Source organism: Oryx dammah, unplaced genomic scaffold (genome assembly GCF_014754425.2).
Source record: "Oryx dammah isolate SB20612 unplaced genomic scaffold, SCBI_Odam_1.1 HiC_scaffold_16, whole genome shotgun sequence".
NCBI classification, from domain to species: Eukaryota; Metazoa; Chordata; class Mammalia; order Artiodactyla; family Bovidae; genus Oryx; species Oryx dammah.
In genome coordinates this window covers 51,689,543-51,705,093 of record NW_024070200.1, presented here as the reverse complement: position 1 = coordinate 51,705,093, position 15,551 = coordinate 51,689,543, and the positions used below count along the sequence as shown (strand labels likewise).

General features: G+C 41.7%; 1 protein-coding gene across 1 annotated transcript in view; it reads left to right on the top strand.

Moving 5' to 3' along the window:
• The window catches only part of AGBL1 (AGBL carboxypeptidase 1), a 411,763-nt gene that overhangs the window by 336,673 nt on the left and 59,539 nt on the right, over positions 1–15,551 (top strand). Inside the window, exon 18 of the mRNA XM_040257131.1 lies at positions 14,567–14,747. Coding sequence (XP_040113065.1) covers positions 14,567–14,747 — 181 coding nt within the window. The remainder of the gene's footprint in view (positions 1–14,566; positions 14,748–15,551) is intronic.

The following is a 15,551-nucleotide window of genomic DNA, read 5'->3' as shown; positions in this document are numbered from 1 at the left end:
GTTGCGCTTAGGCTGAGAGCTCTGGCTGAAGATTGCTGGAATTTCGGCTGTATCTTTAAAAACATCCTTTCAGAAACAGCTGGTAGTGATTTGACCTCACCATCAGTAGTCTGTAGGTGACACAGACCTCCTGGGACCTTCTGGTGCTTGAAGCTTTCCTCTGGACAGATTAATTCTATTAAGGAGGCCAGAGGCAAAGGAGCCAGTGTCCTGGGGTACCAGTGAGCCAGTACATACCAGGCAGAAATGTGAGCATCCCTAACTGAGATCAGCTGATGGGTTGGTGGGGGTTTGGAGGTGCAGTAGCTAGCATCTGTCTGCAATTTTCCTGATGTGATTACTCACTTCTCCCAAGTGACTGTTGCTTCTGTGGGTAGTAAATTTCTTAAACCCAATCTAAATACTGTATTATGATACTGTATATATTATGCATCATTATAGCACAGATGTATTATTTTTATTTCCAGCATATTATAGTATAACAAAATCTCTAGAAAAAAACTGTATAATTTGACACATATGAGGAAATGCAGATATTTGCTCTTATTTATGCAGAGTCTAAAATCGTTATCTCAGCCTCCATTACACCACTTCCTCTTGGTTATCTGAAAATTGCCCAGGAATAGATTTCCTGATTTTCTTTTCATTTATACATTATCCAAATCCGCTTTCTTATAGTCAGCGATAGGCAAGACTAGATATAGTCAAAATAAGAAAGTGAGATTGCCCTTTGCAAAGAAATATGGGTTTGTAATAGTTCAAGATTGGATTTGTTTCATGAGAAAGAAGGCAATGAAACAATGTTCTGTGTGGGGGGGCTTATTCTTTTATTCATTTTATTAATGTCTCAACTATATTACATTGGAATGTATTTACTTTTACCACTGAGTATGGTGAACAGTATCAGTTAGAGACTTGAAAGAGGGTCCAGGACTGTATTGTTCAAGTTAATACAATAAGCCCTCTACATATGAATGACCTCCACCGCTCCTCTAAATTCTCTGTTGCCTCCATTTGCCTTAATTTTCTTCATATTACTTAGAGGATGTTGCTGTTTGCCTTCCCTACTAGAAAGTAAGCTCCTGATGACTGAACTTTGACTCCTGCCTTGTTATAGCTGCAATTTGTATTATAATGCCTGGTGCATCGTAAGGGCTTAATAAATACTTGTTGAATGAATGGATTCTGCAAGAATTAGTGAAATATGTTGTGAAACAACTGGGCATGGAGAGGTTAATTAAAGGTTAATTACTGTTAATTATGGGCTTCCCTGGTGGCTCAGTGGTAAAGAACCTGCCCCCCAATGCAGGACACAGGAAACACAGGTTCAGTCCCTGGGTCCGGACAATGCCCCGGAGGAGATGACAATCCACTCTTGTTTTCTTGCCTGGGAAATCCTGTGGACAGAGGAACTTGGCAGGCTACCATCCATGGGTTGCAAAGAGTCCGACCCAACTTAGCAACTAAACCACAATGGGGCTTCCCAGGTGGTGCTAGTGGTAAAGAACTTGCCTGCTAGCAGAAGAAATAAGAGACATGGGTTTGATCCCTCAGTGGGAAGATTCCCCTGGAGGAGGGCATGGCGACCCACTTCAGTATTCTTGGCTGGGGAATCCAATGGACAGGGGTGCCTGGTGGGCTACAGTCCACAGGGTCACAGAGTTGGACATGACTGAAGTGACTGCGCATGTGTGCACGGAGCAGACCTTTTCTGAGGTCAGCCTTTGCTCCACAGCTTCCTCCCTGCTGCTCCCCCAGATCCTCAGTGCGGCGGCGGGGGGAGCGGGGGTGGGGTGGGGCGTGAGCATCCTCTCTCCTTCTGTCAGTACAGGAGCCCTTGTATTTCTGCTGAGAAATAAGAAATCTCTTTACAGAAAGATGCCAGTGTCTCAGGCTGTTTACCTTTCATTCTGTGGTCAGGAGATCATTTCTCAAGCTTTGAGAGGAAGACAGAGTGCAGAGTTCTGCGAGGGATAAGATCTGAGGCCACTCCAGTATTCGGGCCTGGAGAATTCCATGGACTGTATAGTCCATGGGGTCACAAAGAGTCGGACACGACCTGAGCGACTTTCACTTTTCACTTTCTTGCCCCTGGAGGAGGGTGGGGATGAAGATGATCGGTTGGGGATGAACCGAAGTTTTTAACCTCACCATTTGGAGCAACCCCAAATGAGACTAGTTTGGAAACAGAAGTCTGGTCAGTTGCGTTCTCATGGCATATGGGCCAGAAAACCGGTAGCTTACGAGTCTGTATGGACTTCCCTGGTGTTCAGTGATCAGGACTCTGTGCTTCCGGTGGAGGGAGCACGGCTTCAATCCCTGGTTGCATAACCAAGATCCTACATGCCCCATGTCCAACTCCCCTCCCGCCCCCCAAAGTGTTTGTAAAAGAAGGCACGTGAAGAGTAGACCCTGCTCATCTGGGAAGGAATTGTGCCCCAGTAATCAGGAGCAGCGAGGGAGATGCCGTTCACACTTGATTGTTCAGAAACTTATTATTAGCACTGATTACCTGCTCTCTATTTTTTCTGCCGATACCTGACTTTTGACTTCTCTACTAATTAGCACTTGCATCTGAATATTCGAGAAAGAGAAAAAAAAAAAGAGATGAAGTTCCCTGTAATTTCACTTCTTGTTAGGCGCTTTCTTAAAAGAATATAGGAGAATATAGTAGAATCAAAGGGGATTGAAACCACTGGCCAAAAAGTTTTATTTTTTTATCTATAGTATTTCACATTGCCATTGATAATCATTGAATTTAGTGTTGCAAAGACCTGAGAGAGCCTGATTTTATAGGCCAGGGACTTAGATTTCAGAAGAGTTCAATCTTTCCTAATACGTTCAGTTAGTACGATGCAGACTGGGCCTCAAACCCAGGTTGTTCGACTCAAAATGGACATGGCACTTGTTGTCACATCAATATATCATTGTGTTTTATCTCAAGAGGATTAATTTAAGCCTTCCTCTTGAGTATACAAACAGAATAATATATGGTCAAATGAAAAGAACATTGGATTTTGTTTCAGAACACCTACATTTTCCTCCAATGATTTTTAATGATTTGGTTTTGTTATTGTATAATTTGAGTTGTTGTTTAAATCTTCAGAGGAAAAAAAAGATCTAGGCTCATGGCTTCAGTAAAAAATTCTAAAATAAAATTAAGAAAGAAATACTTCTAAACTTCGAAAATCTTCCAGAGACATGAAAAAGTGGTGATGGCTTCCAACTCATTATACATTCATCTCTAAGTCTGTAAAGGACATTACAAGAAAGAAAAATTACAGGCGCTCATGGGACATACATGCACAAATCCGGAGGGGGGAAAAAAAACAAATCTAGAATTACAGAAATGACATATATTGTAATCAAATTGATTGGCTCTCAGAAGAGTAAAGTTGATACAACTTGAAAAAAAATCAGTCAGTTTAACATAAAGTGATGTCTTGTTGCTCAGTCGCTGAGTCATGTCCAACTCTTTGCAACCCCATGGGTTGCAGCATGCCAGGCCTCCCTGTCCTTCACTATCTCCCAGAGGCTGCTCAAACTCATGTCCATCAACTTGGTGATGCCATCCAACCAACTCATCCTCTATCGTCCCCTTCTCCTCCTGCCCTCAATCTTTCCCAGCATCAGGGTCTTTTCCAATGAGTCAGCTCTTCACATCAGGTCGCCAGAGTATTGGAGCTTCAGCTTCAGCATCAGTCCTTCCAATGAATATTCAGGGTTGATTTCTTTTAGGACTGACTGGTTTGATCTCCTTGCAGTCCAAGGGACTCTCAAGAGTCTTCTCCAGCACTACAGTTCAAAAGCAACAATTCTCTGATGCTCAGTCTTTTGTATGGTCCAACTCTCACATCCGTACATGAGTACTGGAAAAACCATAGCTTTGACTATATGAACTTTTTTGACAAAGTGATGTCTCTGCTTTTTAATATGCTGTCTAGGCTTGTCATAGCTTTTATTTCAAAGAGCAAGTGTCTTTTAATTTTGTGGCTGCAGTCTCACTGTCTGCAGTGATTTAGGAGCTCAAGAATAGAAAATCTGTCAGTGTTTCCATTTTTCTCCCATCTACTTGCCATGAACTGATGGAATTGGATACCATGATCTTAGTTATTTTTAACGTTGAGTTTTAAGCCAGCTTTTCCATTCTCCTCTTTTACCCTTATCAAGAGGCTCTTTAGTCCGTCTTTGCTTTCTGCCATTAGAGTTGTATTACCTTCACATATGAGGTTGTTGATTTCTCCTGGTAATCTTGATTCCAGCTGTGAGTCTTTCAGCCCAGCATCTTGCTACTCTGTATAAAAGTTAAATAAGCCTGTCCATGACAAAGGGTAGCCTGCAAGGAGAATGTAGGAGGGGCATAACCATGTTATAATCAAATCCCATACCTGCAGGGTGGGTGACCCACAGACTGAAGAATACAAAGAAGTTCTTGCACTGCTGTGATTGTTTTAGGCCCCAGACTTCCAAACCTGGGATTTGGCAAAGGGAATCCCCAGGGAATCTGACTTTGAATGACATTGGGATTTGATTATAGGACTTCCACAGGACTGGGAGAAACCAAGACTCTTGGAAGGCAGGAACAGAATCTTGTGTCCACCAGAACCCAGGGGAAACCCCACAGAAGACTGCTCCAGAGCTGCCTGTGAATATTAAGTGTCTTCTGCAGAGGTGTGGGTCAGGAGTGGACCACTGCAGGGTCAGGGCTGCTGGCACCAGCAGTCCTGGGAGGTGTGTGTTGGCACGTGCTTAGTCTCTCAGTTGTGTCTGACTCTTTGTGGCCCTGTGGACTGTAGCCCCCCAGGCTCCTCTGTCCTTGGGCTTCTCCAGGCAAGAATGCTGGAGTGGGTTTCCATGTCCTCCTCTACGGCAGGCTGATCAGGGATCAAACCCAGGTCTCCCACATTGCAGGTGGATTCTTTACTGTCTGAGCCTCCAGGGAAGGCCAAGAATACTGGAGTGGGGAGCCTATCCCATCTCCAGAGGATTTTCCTGACCCAGGTATTGAACTGGAGTCTCCTGCATTGCAGGTGGATTCTTTACCAGCTGAGCTACCAGGGAAGGGCATGTTGGCATAAGCCCTTTTTGAAGGTTACCAATAGACCATGGAGTCTGTAACCTCCAGGACTGGTTCACCTCAGGCCAAACAACTAATAGGGATGGAGCATAGCCCCACTCATCAGCAGATAATTGGATTAAAGATTTTTGAGCATTGCCCTGCCCACCAGAGCAAGACCCAGGTTTTCCCCAGAGCCAGTCCCCTCTATCAGGAAGCTTTCACAAGCCTCTTTCTTATCCATCAGAGGGCAGACAGAAGAAGCAAGGACTATAATCCCATGGCCTCCAGAATGAAAGCTACAACCACAGAAAGCTAACCACAATGATCACGTGGATTTATAGCCTCGTGTAACTCAATGAAGGTATGAGTCATGCCCTGCAGGGCCACCTAAGATGGTCCAGTTATGGTGGAGAGTTCTGACAAAATGTGGTCCACTGGAGAAGGAAATGGCAAGTCGCTTCAGAATTCCTGCCTTGAGAATCCCATGAAGAGTATGAAAAGGCAAAAATATGTGACATTGGATACCTACCCCAGGTTGGTAGGTGTTCAATATGGTACGGTCCAATATGTCCAGTATGCTACTGAGAAAGAGTGGGAAAATAACTCTAGAAAGAATAAAGAGGCTGGACCAAAGTGAAAACCATGCTCATCTGTGGATGCATCTGGTTTTGAAAGTAAAGTTCAATGCTGTAAAGAACAATACCCTATATGCAGCTAATTAAAAAAGAGAGGTAGAAAAATCTTTATATATTGATCTAGAAAGACCTCCAATATATATTAGTGAAAAGCACACAATACAGAAAATGTTCATAGCATGCTATCTCTGGTGGCAAATTTTAGTATCATGTATATTCTATATAGTATGTAATTTTTTCCATCAAACTCTTTTAAAATTTTCTTTCTCAGAATCTTCTTTCATTGAGATTTTCTTTTTTAATTTTTATTTTATATTGAAGTATAGTCAATAACCTCAGATATGCAGATGACACCACCCTTATGGCAGAAAGTGAAGAAGAACTAAAGAGCCTCTTGATGGAAGTGAAAGAGGAGAGTGAAAAAGTTGGCTTAAAGCTCAACATTCAGAAAACTAAGATCATGGCATCTGGTCCCATCACTTCATGGCAAATAGATGGGGAAACAGTGGAAACAGTGGCTGACTTTACTTTTGGGAGGTCCAAAATCACTGCAGATGGTGACTGCAGCCATGAAATTAAAAGACGCTTACTCCTTGGAAGGAAAGTTATGACCAACCTAGACAACACATTAAAAAGCAGAGACATTGCTTTGTCAGCAAAGGTCCGTCTAGTCAAGGCTATGGTTTTTCCAGTAGTCACGTATGGATGTGAGAGTTGGACTGTGAAGAAAGCTGAGTGCTGCAGAATTGATGGTTTTGAATTGTGGTGTTGGAGAAGACTCTTGAAAGTCCCTTGGACTGCAAGGAGATTCAACCAGTCCAGCCTAAAGGAAATCAGTCCTGAATATTCATTGGAAGGCCTGATGCTGAAGCTGAAACTCTAACATTTAGGCTACCTGATGCGGAGAGCTGACTCATTTGAAAAGATCCTGCTGTTGGGAAAGATTGAGGTTAGGAGGAGAAGGGGACAACAGAGGATGAGATAGCTGGATGGCATCACCGACTCAATGGACATGAGTTTGGTTAGACTCTGGGAGTTGGTGATGTACAGGGAGGCCTGGCGTGCTGCAGTTCATGGGGTTGCAAAGAGTCGGACACGACTGACTGAGCTGAACTGATGGTTGGTTAACAATGCCATGTTGGTTTCAGGTGTACAGCAATGTTTCAGGTGTACATACACATGTATCTATTCTTTTTCAAATTCTTTTCCCATTTAGGTTATTACAGAATATTGAGCAGATTTCCATGCTATACAGCAGGTCCTTGTTCATTAACTGTTTTAAATGTGGTGATGTGTACATGTCAATCCTAAATTCCCATTTATCCCTCCCCTCTCCTATCTTTCCCCTTTGGAAACCATAAATTTGTTTTCTAAGTCTGTGAGTCTCTTTTTTTGTAAGTAAGTCCATTTATATCATTTTTAAAAGATTATGCATATAAATGATATCATTTTCTTTTCCATTTGTTTCCTGGTCTCTTTCTTCACCCACTTGCCCTTCAGTCAGGCCATTTTTATCCACTCTCTTCCAGAGTTAAGGTCATATTAGCTGACTTGACCTTAATATCACAATATGCGCTTTTTTGCTATTTCTCCTGGCATCTTTAGTTCCAAGAAAAGTCCCCATCTAATCACACCATTGTAGAATGATTTTTCATGGTGCTTCCATAGCCTATAAAATTACTCCTTAGCCTGGCTAAAAGACCTGTTTAAAAGAATTGGGTACAGATTTAGCTTATAGCATCACTCTTATCTTCCATATAGCTATTGCTTCAGTCACATAAAATGACATCGCTTTTCTTCAGACACTATGTGCTTTATGACATTGTTATTTTGCAAATATATCAACTTATCTCTTTCCTATCATCTCCCACCTTCCTTTCCTTTTTTCTTTTTAAAGTATTTTACTGATTTTTTTTGACCACACCATGCAGAATGGGGAATCTTAGTTCCCTGCATGCGTGTATGGGTGCTCAGTTGCTTTAGTCCTGTCTGACTCTTTGTGACCCCATGGACTGTTGCCTGCAAGGCTTCTCTGTCCATGGGATTCTCCAGGCAAGAATACTGGAGTGGATTGCCACGACCTCCCCCTGGGGACCTACCGGACCAAGGAGTCAAACCAAAGTCTTCTGCATTGCAGGTTGTTTCTTTACCCACTGAGCCACCTGGGAAACCCCCTTGTGGTAGAAGTATGGTGTTCCAGCCTCTGGATCACCAGGAAAGTCCCTAATCTCCCTCCTTTCTTTTCTTCATCTGGCAAATTCCAATTAAAATAGGATGAACCAGATCAAACGTCACCTCTTCTGTGAAAATTTATTTATTTTTTTAAAAATTTTCTCTTCTGTGTTTTACTATTGGAAAGTATTTAGAATATATTGAAAAACTGGAAATATTGACACATATTTTGCCTCTATGAAGACTGACATATGATTGTTATTTTCTGGAGAGACAGACACATTAGGTCAGGATAAAGAGGACATAAGAGTGACTCAGATGGCCTCCACGCATAGATTTGTCTCTGTGTACAGATGCCTTTAATTATCTATTAATACAATTAAACACAGATAGGACCCATTACAATTCAGGTATCTCACCTATATTGCTTTCACTCATCATTATGTGACAGGTACCCTCTAATATCAACAGAAAGAGATCTATGTGTCATTTTTAATGGCTACATAGTATTCTTTTTTATATATCATTTCCTTAGCTAATTTCCTGTGGATACACATTAAGTCCCTTCCAGGTGCTCACATTACCGTAAATAATGTCATAATGATCATTCCACTGTGCTTTAGAAATGTTTTGACAGTTTCCCCTGATCCATAAGATCTTGATTATCTGTTTTCCTGTCTTTCTCACCAGACTATTATTAGTTCCCTGAGGGCAAAAATCATTTCTTTTGGAATCTCAAGACCCTTATAGAGTGCCAGTAGGAGCTTAATAATACCACTAAAAGAAAGAAGGAATAAATGAATGAATATTTATATAGTTGGGTGCACATCACACATGTCTTTAGTTCTTTCTCAGTTTTTCACTGGCCGTGAGCCTGATATCTCTTAGGATTGTACAGTTCTCTACTTGTTTCTAACAGATGTCATTGCCACTGACATAAATTTAATATGTGACTTTAAGAATTACAGTATGCCAAACCATGACTCCGCTATAGATCTTCATGGACTGCAGAATAGATTTTATAAATTGCAGAGAAAAAATAAAAGATGTATACCCTACACTCTTTGCCCTCCCCTAAGCAGAGATGAGTTATCGAATCTTAAATTTTCAATTACAGGAAAAAACACATAGTATGTGTGTTGCATACTGTTTACAGCTGTTGTCTATTACGGGTTCTCTGGAGCACCATTTGCTGCTACAACTGAATGGTCCCATAGGTTGAACTCGCCAATATGAATGCAAAATTGTGTTAAATCACAGAGAGGAAGAGAGGAGAATCTACTAGAAATGGCTAAACTGCTGCTTATGCTAATGTCTTCGTGAGAACCCACAGTTTCCCTGTTTGCTTCTTTAGGAGAGCCTCTTAGGTTTTGTGGCATATGACAGTCTAGTGAATTGTAAACTTGACTCTCCAAAGAAGAGAAACATCACTGATATTTCCTTGCAAGAGCTGCATTTGACTTATTGACTGTAATGCACTCATTGCACTAGTTATCCGGCAATGGGACTCAACTGGCCCAGACAATGAGAGGATCCAATTGATGTTGAAAATTTACAAGAGCTTAAGCTTTTTTTCACTTCTTGATGGACTGGGAACACTTACTATTGTTTTATACACTGTAAATGAGCATAGTTCAAAAACCACAGAGAGTGATGTGGAATTATAGAACTGAAAATAGGCCACTGATTGGGTCCAGATTCATCAAGCCTCTTTATTTCTCAATAAGCTTTTTATTGGCATGTCAATTCAGCTTGCTTTGGAAGTAACTGTGATCAGATGATATAGTGGGAAAGTTGACCTTCAACTAACTTCAACTGTGCTAACCAGCTGATTGTATACCACCCCCAACCCCATACTCTTCTTACTTTGTAAGTTCCAGTTAGCAAATTGTTAGTCTAACATGCAGAACCTCCAGTCCAAAACTCAGTTTCTTCAGAAACTTACATAATTCAACTCAGACAGAACATGGTGGGGCTGGAATTTGAACTCTGGAAATACAGCTCTTGAAGTTGTTCTCTGAACTTATGGTTGCCAGCAGGGAAGCATGGGGGGAAGGGATAGTTATGGAGTTTGGGATCGATATGTACACACTGCTTCACATAAAATGGATAACCAACAAGGAATCACTGAGAACTCTGCTCAGTGTTATGTGGCAGCCTGGATGGGAGGGGAGTTTGGGGTACATGTGTATATACAGTTACATGCATATCTGTGGCTGAGTCACTCTGCTGTGCACCTGAAACTATCACAGCATTGTTAATCAGCTATAGTCCAATATAAAACAGAAAGCTGAAAAAATAAAAGTTGTGCTCTACTCCAGGAGGTTATACTGTCTGTGACTAAACATATGTACTGTCTATAGAAATGTCAGGATGTTTTTGAAGCACACTCTTTGGTATATCTTGCTCCTGTTTAAAAGCCATCATTTACTCTCTATTTCTTAAAGTAGAAATTCTCAACTGTTTATTTCTGGGACACACCTAGCAAATATTCTCATTAAAACTCTTTGTGTCCCTATTTTCTCCCCAGTCCAGAAAGCACACTTAGATGCATGCTATTCAAGGTAACCATATTATAAAGATGATTTTAAACCTGTTCTTTTATTCATATAAGTTGAACTAGAGTCTAACAAAATATAACAAATATGTGATTACACTTGCCCAGTCAAATAGTGGTTTATTGGTCTCAAACATCTAGAAGCACTGAAGAAGCTAGTGAAGGTGCAGGATAGCTGTTTAAGGGGTTTTTCAAGAACCTATGCTCTTTCTACCTTTATGTTACCATCTTCTCATGTGACTTGGATTCTTGAATTGGCTTCCTCACCTTAAAGTGTCAGATCTATGTTCAAGAAAGGAAGAAGAGGCAAATACAAGAGACAGAAATCTTAGAAGGCAGTTTCCAGGTGAAACTATGTTCTCTAATCCGTTTTTCCGACAGACTTACCCTCTGGCTGCTATTTACATCTCATTGGTCTTACTCCTGTCACATGGCCTTTCCTACTTCTAAGAGGATTCATGAAGCTGGGTGTTTTGATCTGGGCACTTTTTTAACCTCCCCCGATATCAGGGGTCTTGTAGTAGGAAAGAAGGGGACTAAAGCTTATTGGACAAGGAACCAACATTTTGTGTGATATATACATTGTGAACATATGTATATATATCTATGTATGGAGAAGAAAATGGCAACCCACTCTGGTATTCTTGGCTAGAGAATCCTGTGGACAGAGGAGCCTGGTGGGCTGCTGTCCATAGGGTCACCTAGAGTCGGACACGACTGAAGCGACTTAACATGCATGCCTGCATTGGAGAAGGAAATGACAACCCATTCCAGTGTTCTTGCCTGGAGAAGCCCATGGACAGAGGAGCCTGGTGGGCTGCCGTCTGTGGGGTTGCGCAGAGTCGGACATGACTGAAGCGACTTAGCAGCAGCAGCCTGTATACATATAGGGCTTCCCAGGTGGCACAGTGGTATAGAATCTGCCTGCTAATGCAGGAAACTCAATACATACAGTTTTGATTCTTGTGTTGGAAAGATTTCCTGGAGTAGGAAATGGCAACTTCCAGTATACTTGCCTGGAAAATTTCATGTACACAGGAGTAGGGTGGGCTATAGTCCACGGGGTTGCAAAGAGTTGGACACAACTGAGCACACGTGTACACACACGTACATATACATACATAATGTGAATATATCTGTATCTGTATCTATATCTATTTCTATATATTATCTATATCTATATATAAAAGAAGCAAACATTTGCACTTTTATTAATAACCAGTGATTCTTCAATAGATCTCGTCACAGATCATAGCATACCAGTGAGACACTGACTTCATGACTGAGAACTTCTAATTAACAGTATAAACTCCAAACCCAAAACAAAATGTATGAGGAGGGATATTACTAGTTTGACACCAGCCTAATTTCTAAATTCATGAGCTACCGTTTCCAGTCCTTTGCTTCAGCCACTCGTGGCTCTTCTTGATTCTTGAAAGCACCAGTTTGTAAAAATTGATTGTTTTCACAGACTGGTAAAAACAATGAAAACACAACAGGAAACTGGTTGTTTCCTCTGTGTTCTTTGCATGTATCTTTTCCTTTGCTTAGAAGACCCTTCCTCACCTTCTATCTCAAGTTGTGCTTGGTTGCTCATTTGTGTCCGGCTCTTTGTGACCCCATGGGCTATTGAGCGCCAGGCTCCTCTGCTCATGGGATTCTCCAGGCAAGAATACTGGAGTGGGCTGCCATGCCATTTCTCTCAAGTTAGATGATAATTATTCTGCAGGACTCAGTCTAAATAAATGGCATCACATCCCTGGAAATGTCTTTCCCTCTCTCAGACAGATCTATTTTTGGTGCTTTATTTACACCTCCATTAGCTCGCTTGTCATTATTTGCTTGAATGTTTGTCCCCACCGACAAGCGCTTTGGTCTTTTACAGAACAAGAACTGTAATAGACTCAGCTGTTTCTACTCAATGCCTCCTGCAGTTCCTGGAATATGTTCAAGATATCTGCTTAAATTGAAAAAAAAAAAAGCTGAATGTTATCCCCCAAATATAAAGGATCTACAAATAGAAGTAATGTGCTCTCACCATAGTCAATAAAAGTGCATGAATATATATGCCCCTTTTATTTGGGGGGGGCTCCAAAATCACTGCAGATGGTGACTGCAGCCACGAAATTAAAAGACGCTTACTCCTTGGAAGAAAAGTTATGACCAAACTAGATAGCATATTCAAAAGCAGAGACATTGCTTTGCTGACTAAGGTCTGTCTAGTCAAGGCTATGGTTTTTCCTGTGGTCATGTATGGATGTGAGAGTTGGACTGTGAAGAAGGCTGAGTGTCAAAAATTGATGCTTTTGAACTGTGGTATTGGAGAAGACTCTTGAGAGTCCCTTGGACTGCAAGGAGATCCAACCTGTCCATTCTGAAGGAGATCAACCCTGGGATTTCTTTGGAGGGAATGATGCTGAAGCTGAAGCTCCAGTACTTTGGCCACCTCATGCAAAGAGTTGACTCATTGGAAAAGACTCTGATGCTGGGATGGATTGGGGGCAGGAGGAGAAGGGGATGACCGAGGATGAGATGGCTGGATGGCATCACAGACTCAATGGACGTGAGTCTGAGTGAACTCCGGGAGATGGTGATGGACAGGGAGGCCTGGCGTGCTGCGATTCATGGGGTCGCAAAGAGTCGGACACGACTGAGCGACTGAACTGAACTGAACTGAACTGAAACCTGCATCTCGATGGCTGTTGACAGAGGGGATTTTGTTTGTTTTAACTGATGATAATAGTAATATGATTGGATAATTAATAGTTTATTTCTCCGTATCTTTTATTCCTTGTTATTTAGGGGTTCTTGAGGTTATTCAGTTTTGTCTTTCTTTGTATAGAATTAGAGATACAGTTTATACCTTCAAAAATATTACTCTTTAAGGGAAGAAAAGCCATAAACTCATAGTTAAATATTTAACTCATGATTTGAATAATCAGGAAGAAAATGACTTGTTTAACTTTTAGGCTGTTTCATGGCTAATGTATTTCTACCTGGCAAAAATTTTGTTCTCGTCTTTAAAATGAGTCTAGGAGCAATAAGGAATTGGGTGACGATACAGAAGGAAGTGAGAGTCCAAAAAACCCTCACAAAATCAATAGGAGGTTAGAGCAGACATGGTGAATTTCTTGTCTGATACCACATGTTCCCCACTTCCCACTTCCTCAAGTATGTGAGGACAGAGATCACTAATCAATCAAAGACGTTTTCCACCTGAGCCCAGATGTGGTCTGAGAATAGATCTCAAAGCTATGTGCATCTTCTGTCAACAAAGAAAGGATGATAAGTCTATCTTTTCTCAATGCATTCTGCATAGAGGTATATTGTGTCAATACACTCCTTGTGATTGGCAGAGAGTGTGTTCCTGATTTCTTTCGCAAAGTGAAGGAGGTATTGCAACTCCAAGACTGAACTTCTAGGCACTTCCTTCTGCGAAATCTCTCCAGGATTGGCTTCAGTGTCATAAAGTCAATAATAAGTTTCCCGGTTCCGTTTCTGTACTTGACTCCTCTTACTGCTGTGAAATGAGACGGAACAACCTAGCCAGAGATTTTATAACTGAGAAGGGAGAGAGCTAACAGGTACACACCTAATGGCAAGCCATGTGCCAAGTGTTTTATAATTACATCGTTTAGTTTTTATAACAGCTACAGGAGGTCAGTATCATTGTTCTCATTTTACATGTGAGAGTCAGTATCATTGTCCTCATTTTACATGTGAGACAGCAGCCTTGGAGAAATTAAATCCTGCAGCTGAGATCTTACAACTGGTAAATGATGAAGATAAGATTCAATCTCAGATCTGGGACATCCAGCACCATGCTATTGGATACCAAAGAGAAAACTGTTTCTTTGGTGGTCTTCTAAAATCTGATTCATGGCTTGTTTTGATGCCACGAAGTACTTAACGGTTTGAATAATAGCCTTGGGCTTTAACTTTATACTCTCCCAAGTCTTAGAGACTATAGAGGCAGATGGAAAATGGATAAATGCGCATTAGGTGTGTATTAGAAAAAATCAACCTATTTAAGGCTTTATGCCAGTCAGGTGTAAAACTGGCTTCCTGGAGATTGTCTTGATGGATATGGAAAATGTATTTAGGTTTAATTTTCTTGCGTGTGTGTTTTCTTTTTCTCTGCAGGGCAGCGCCCATACCAAGTGATTACGGCTCGAGTTCACCCAGGAGAGAGCAATGCTAGCTGGGTGATGAAGGGGACCTTGGAGTTCCTGGTCAGCAGTGACCCCGTGGCTAGGCTCTTGAGGGAAAACTTCATTTTCAAGATAATCCCCATGCTCAACCCAGATGGTGTCATCAATGGCAAGTATGTCAGGCTCCTGGCCTAACTTAGGTTGCATTTATGTTACCATGATAATGGATTGTTGTTCTGCTCAATGGGTTTGACTTGAGAGGTCTTGGTACTCTGGCAGGAATAACTTCTCTTGAGTTCTGTTACCTCGCACAAATATCAGGATGTTCTCTATAAACATTGGTATCAACCTCATAGTTTCTTTTAATAGAAAAGTATAGACTCATAGGCAGTTAGTAACAGAAGAATCCTTAGAAAGAATCAAATCTAACACTCTCCTTTTAAAAAGGAAGGAATTGATGTCCATGATAATCAGATGACTCCCCACCCATACGCCCTGCCACCTGGGCTGGATTAATGACAAAGCCAGGGCTCAAATTGTGATCTGATGAAGTTAAGACTGGTGCTTTTCTTTGCTCCTGAGCCTGGTGGGCCATGGCCCACGGGGTCACAGAGGGTCGGGCACGACTGAAGTGACTGAGCACGCACTGCAGATCAGTCTTTATTCTCAGTTGTGTTTTTACTTGGAGCAGGAAATGGCATCCCATTCTAGTACTCTCGCCTGGAGAAACCCATGAATGGAGGAGCCTGGTGGGCTACAGTCCACGGGGTCGTGAAGAGTCGGACACGACTGAGTGACTTCACTTTCACTTTTTACTTTCATGCATTGAGAAGGAAATGGCAACCCACTCCAGTATTCTTGCCTGGAGAATTCCAGGGACGGAGGAGCCTGGTGGGCTGCTATCTATGGGGTCACACAGAGTTGGACATGACTGAGGTGACTTAGCAGCAGCAGCAGCAGCAGCAGCAGTGTTTTTA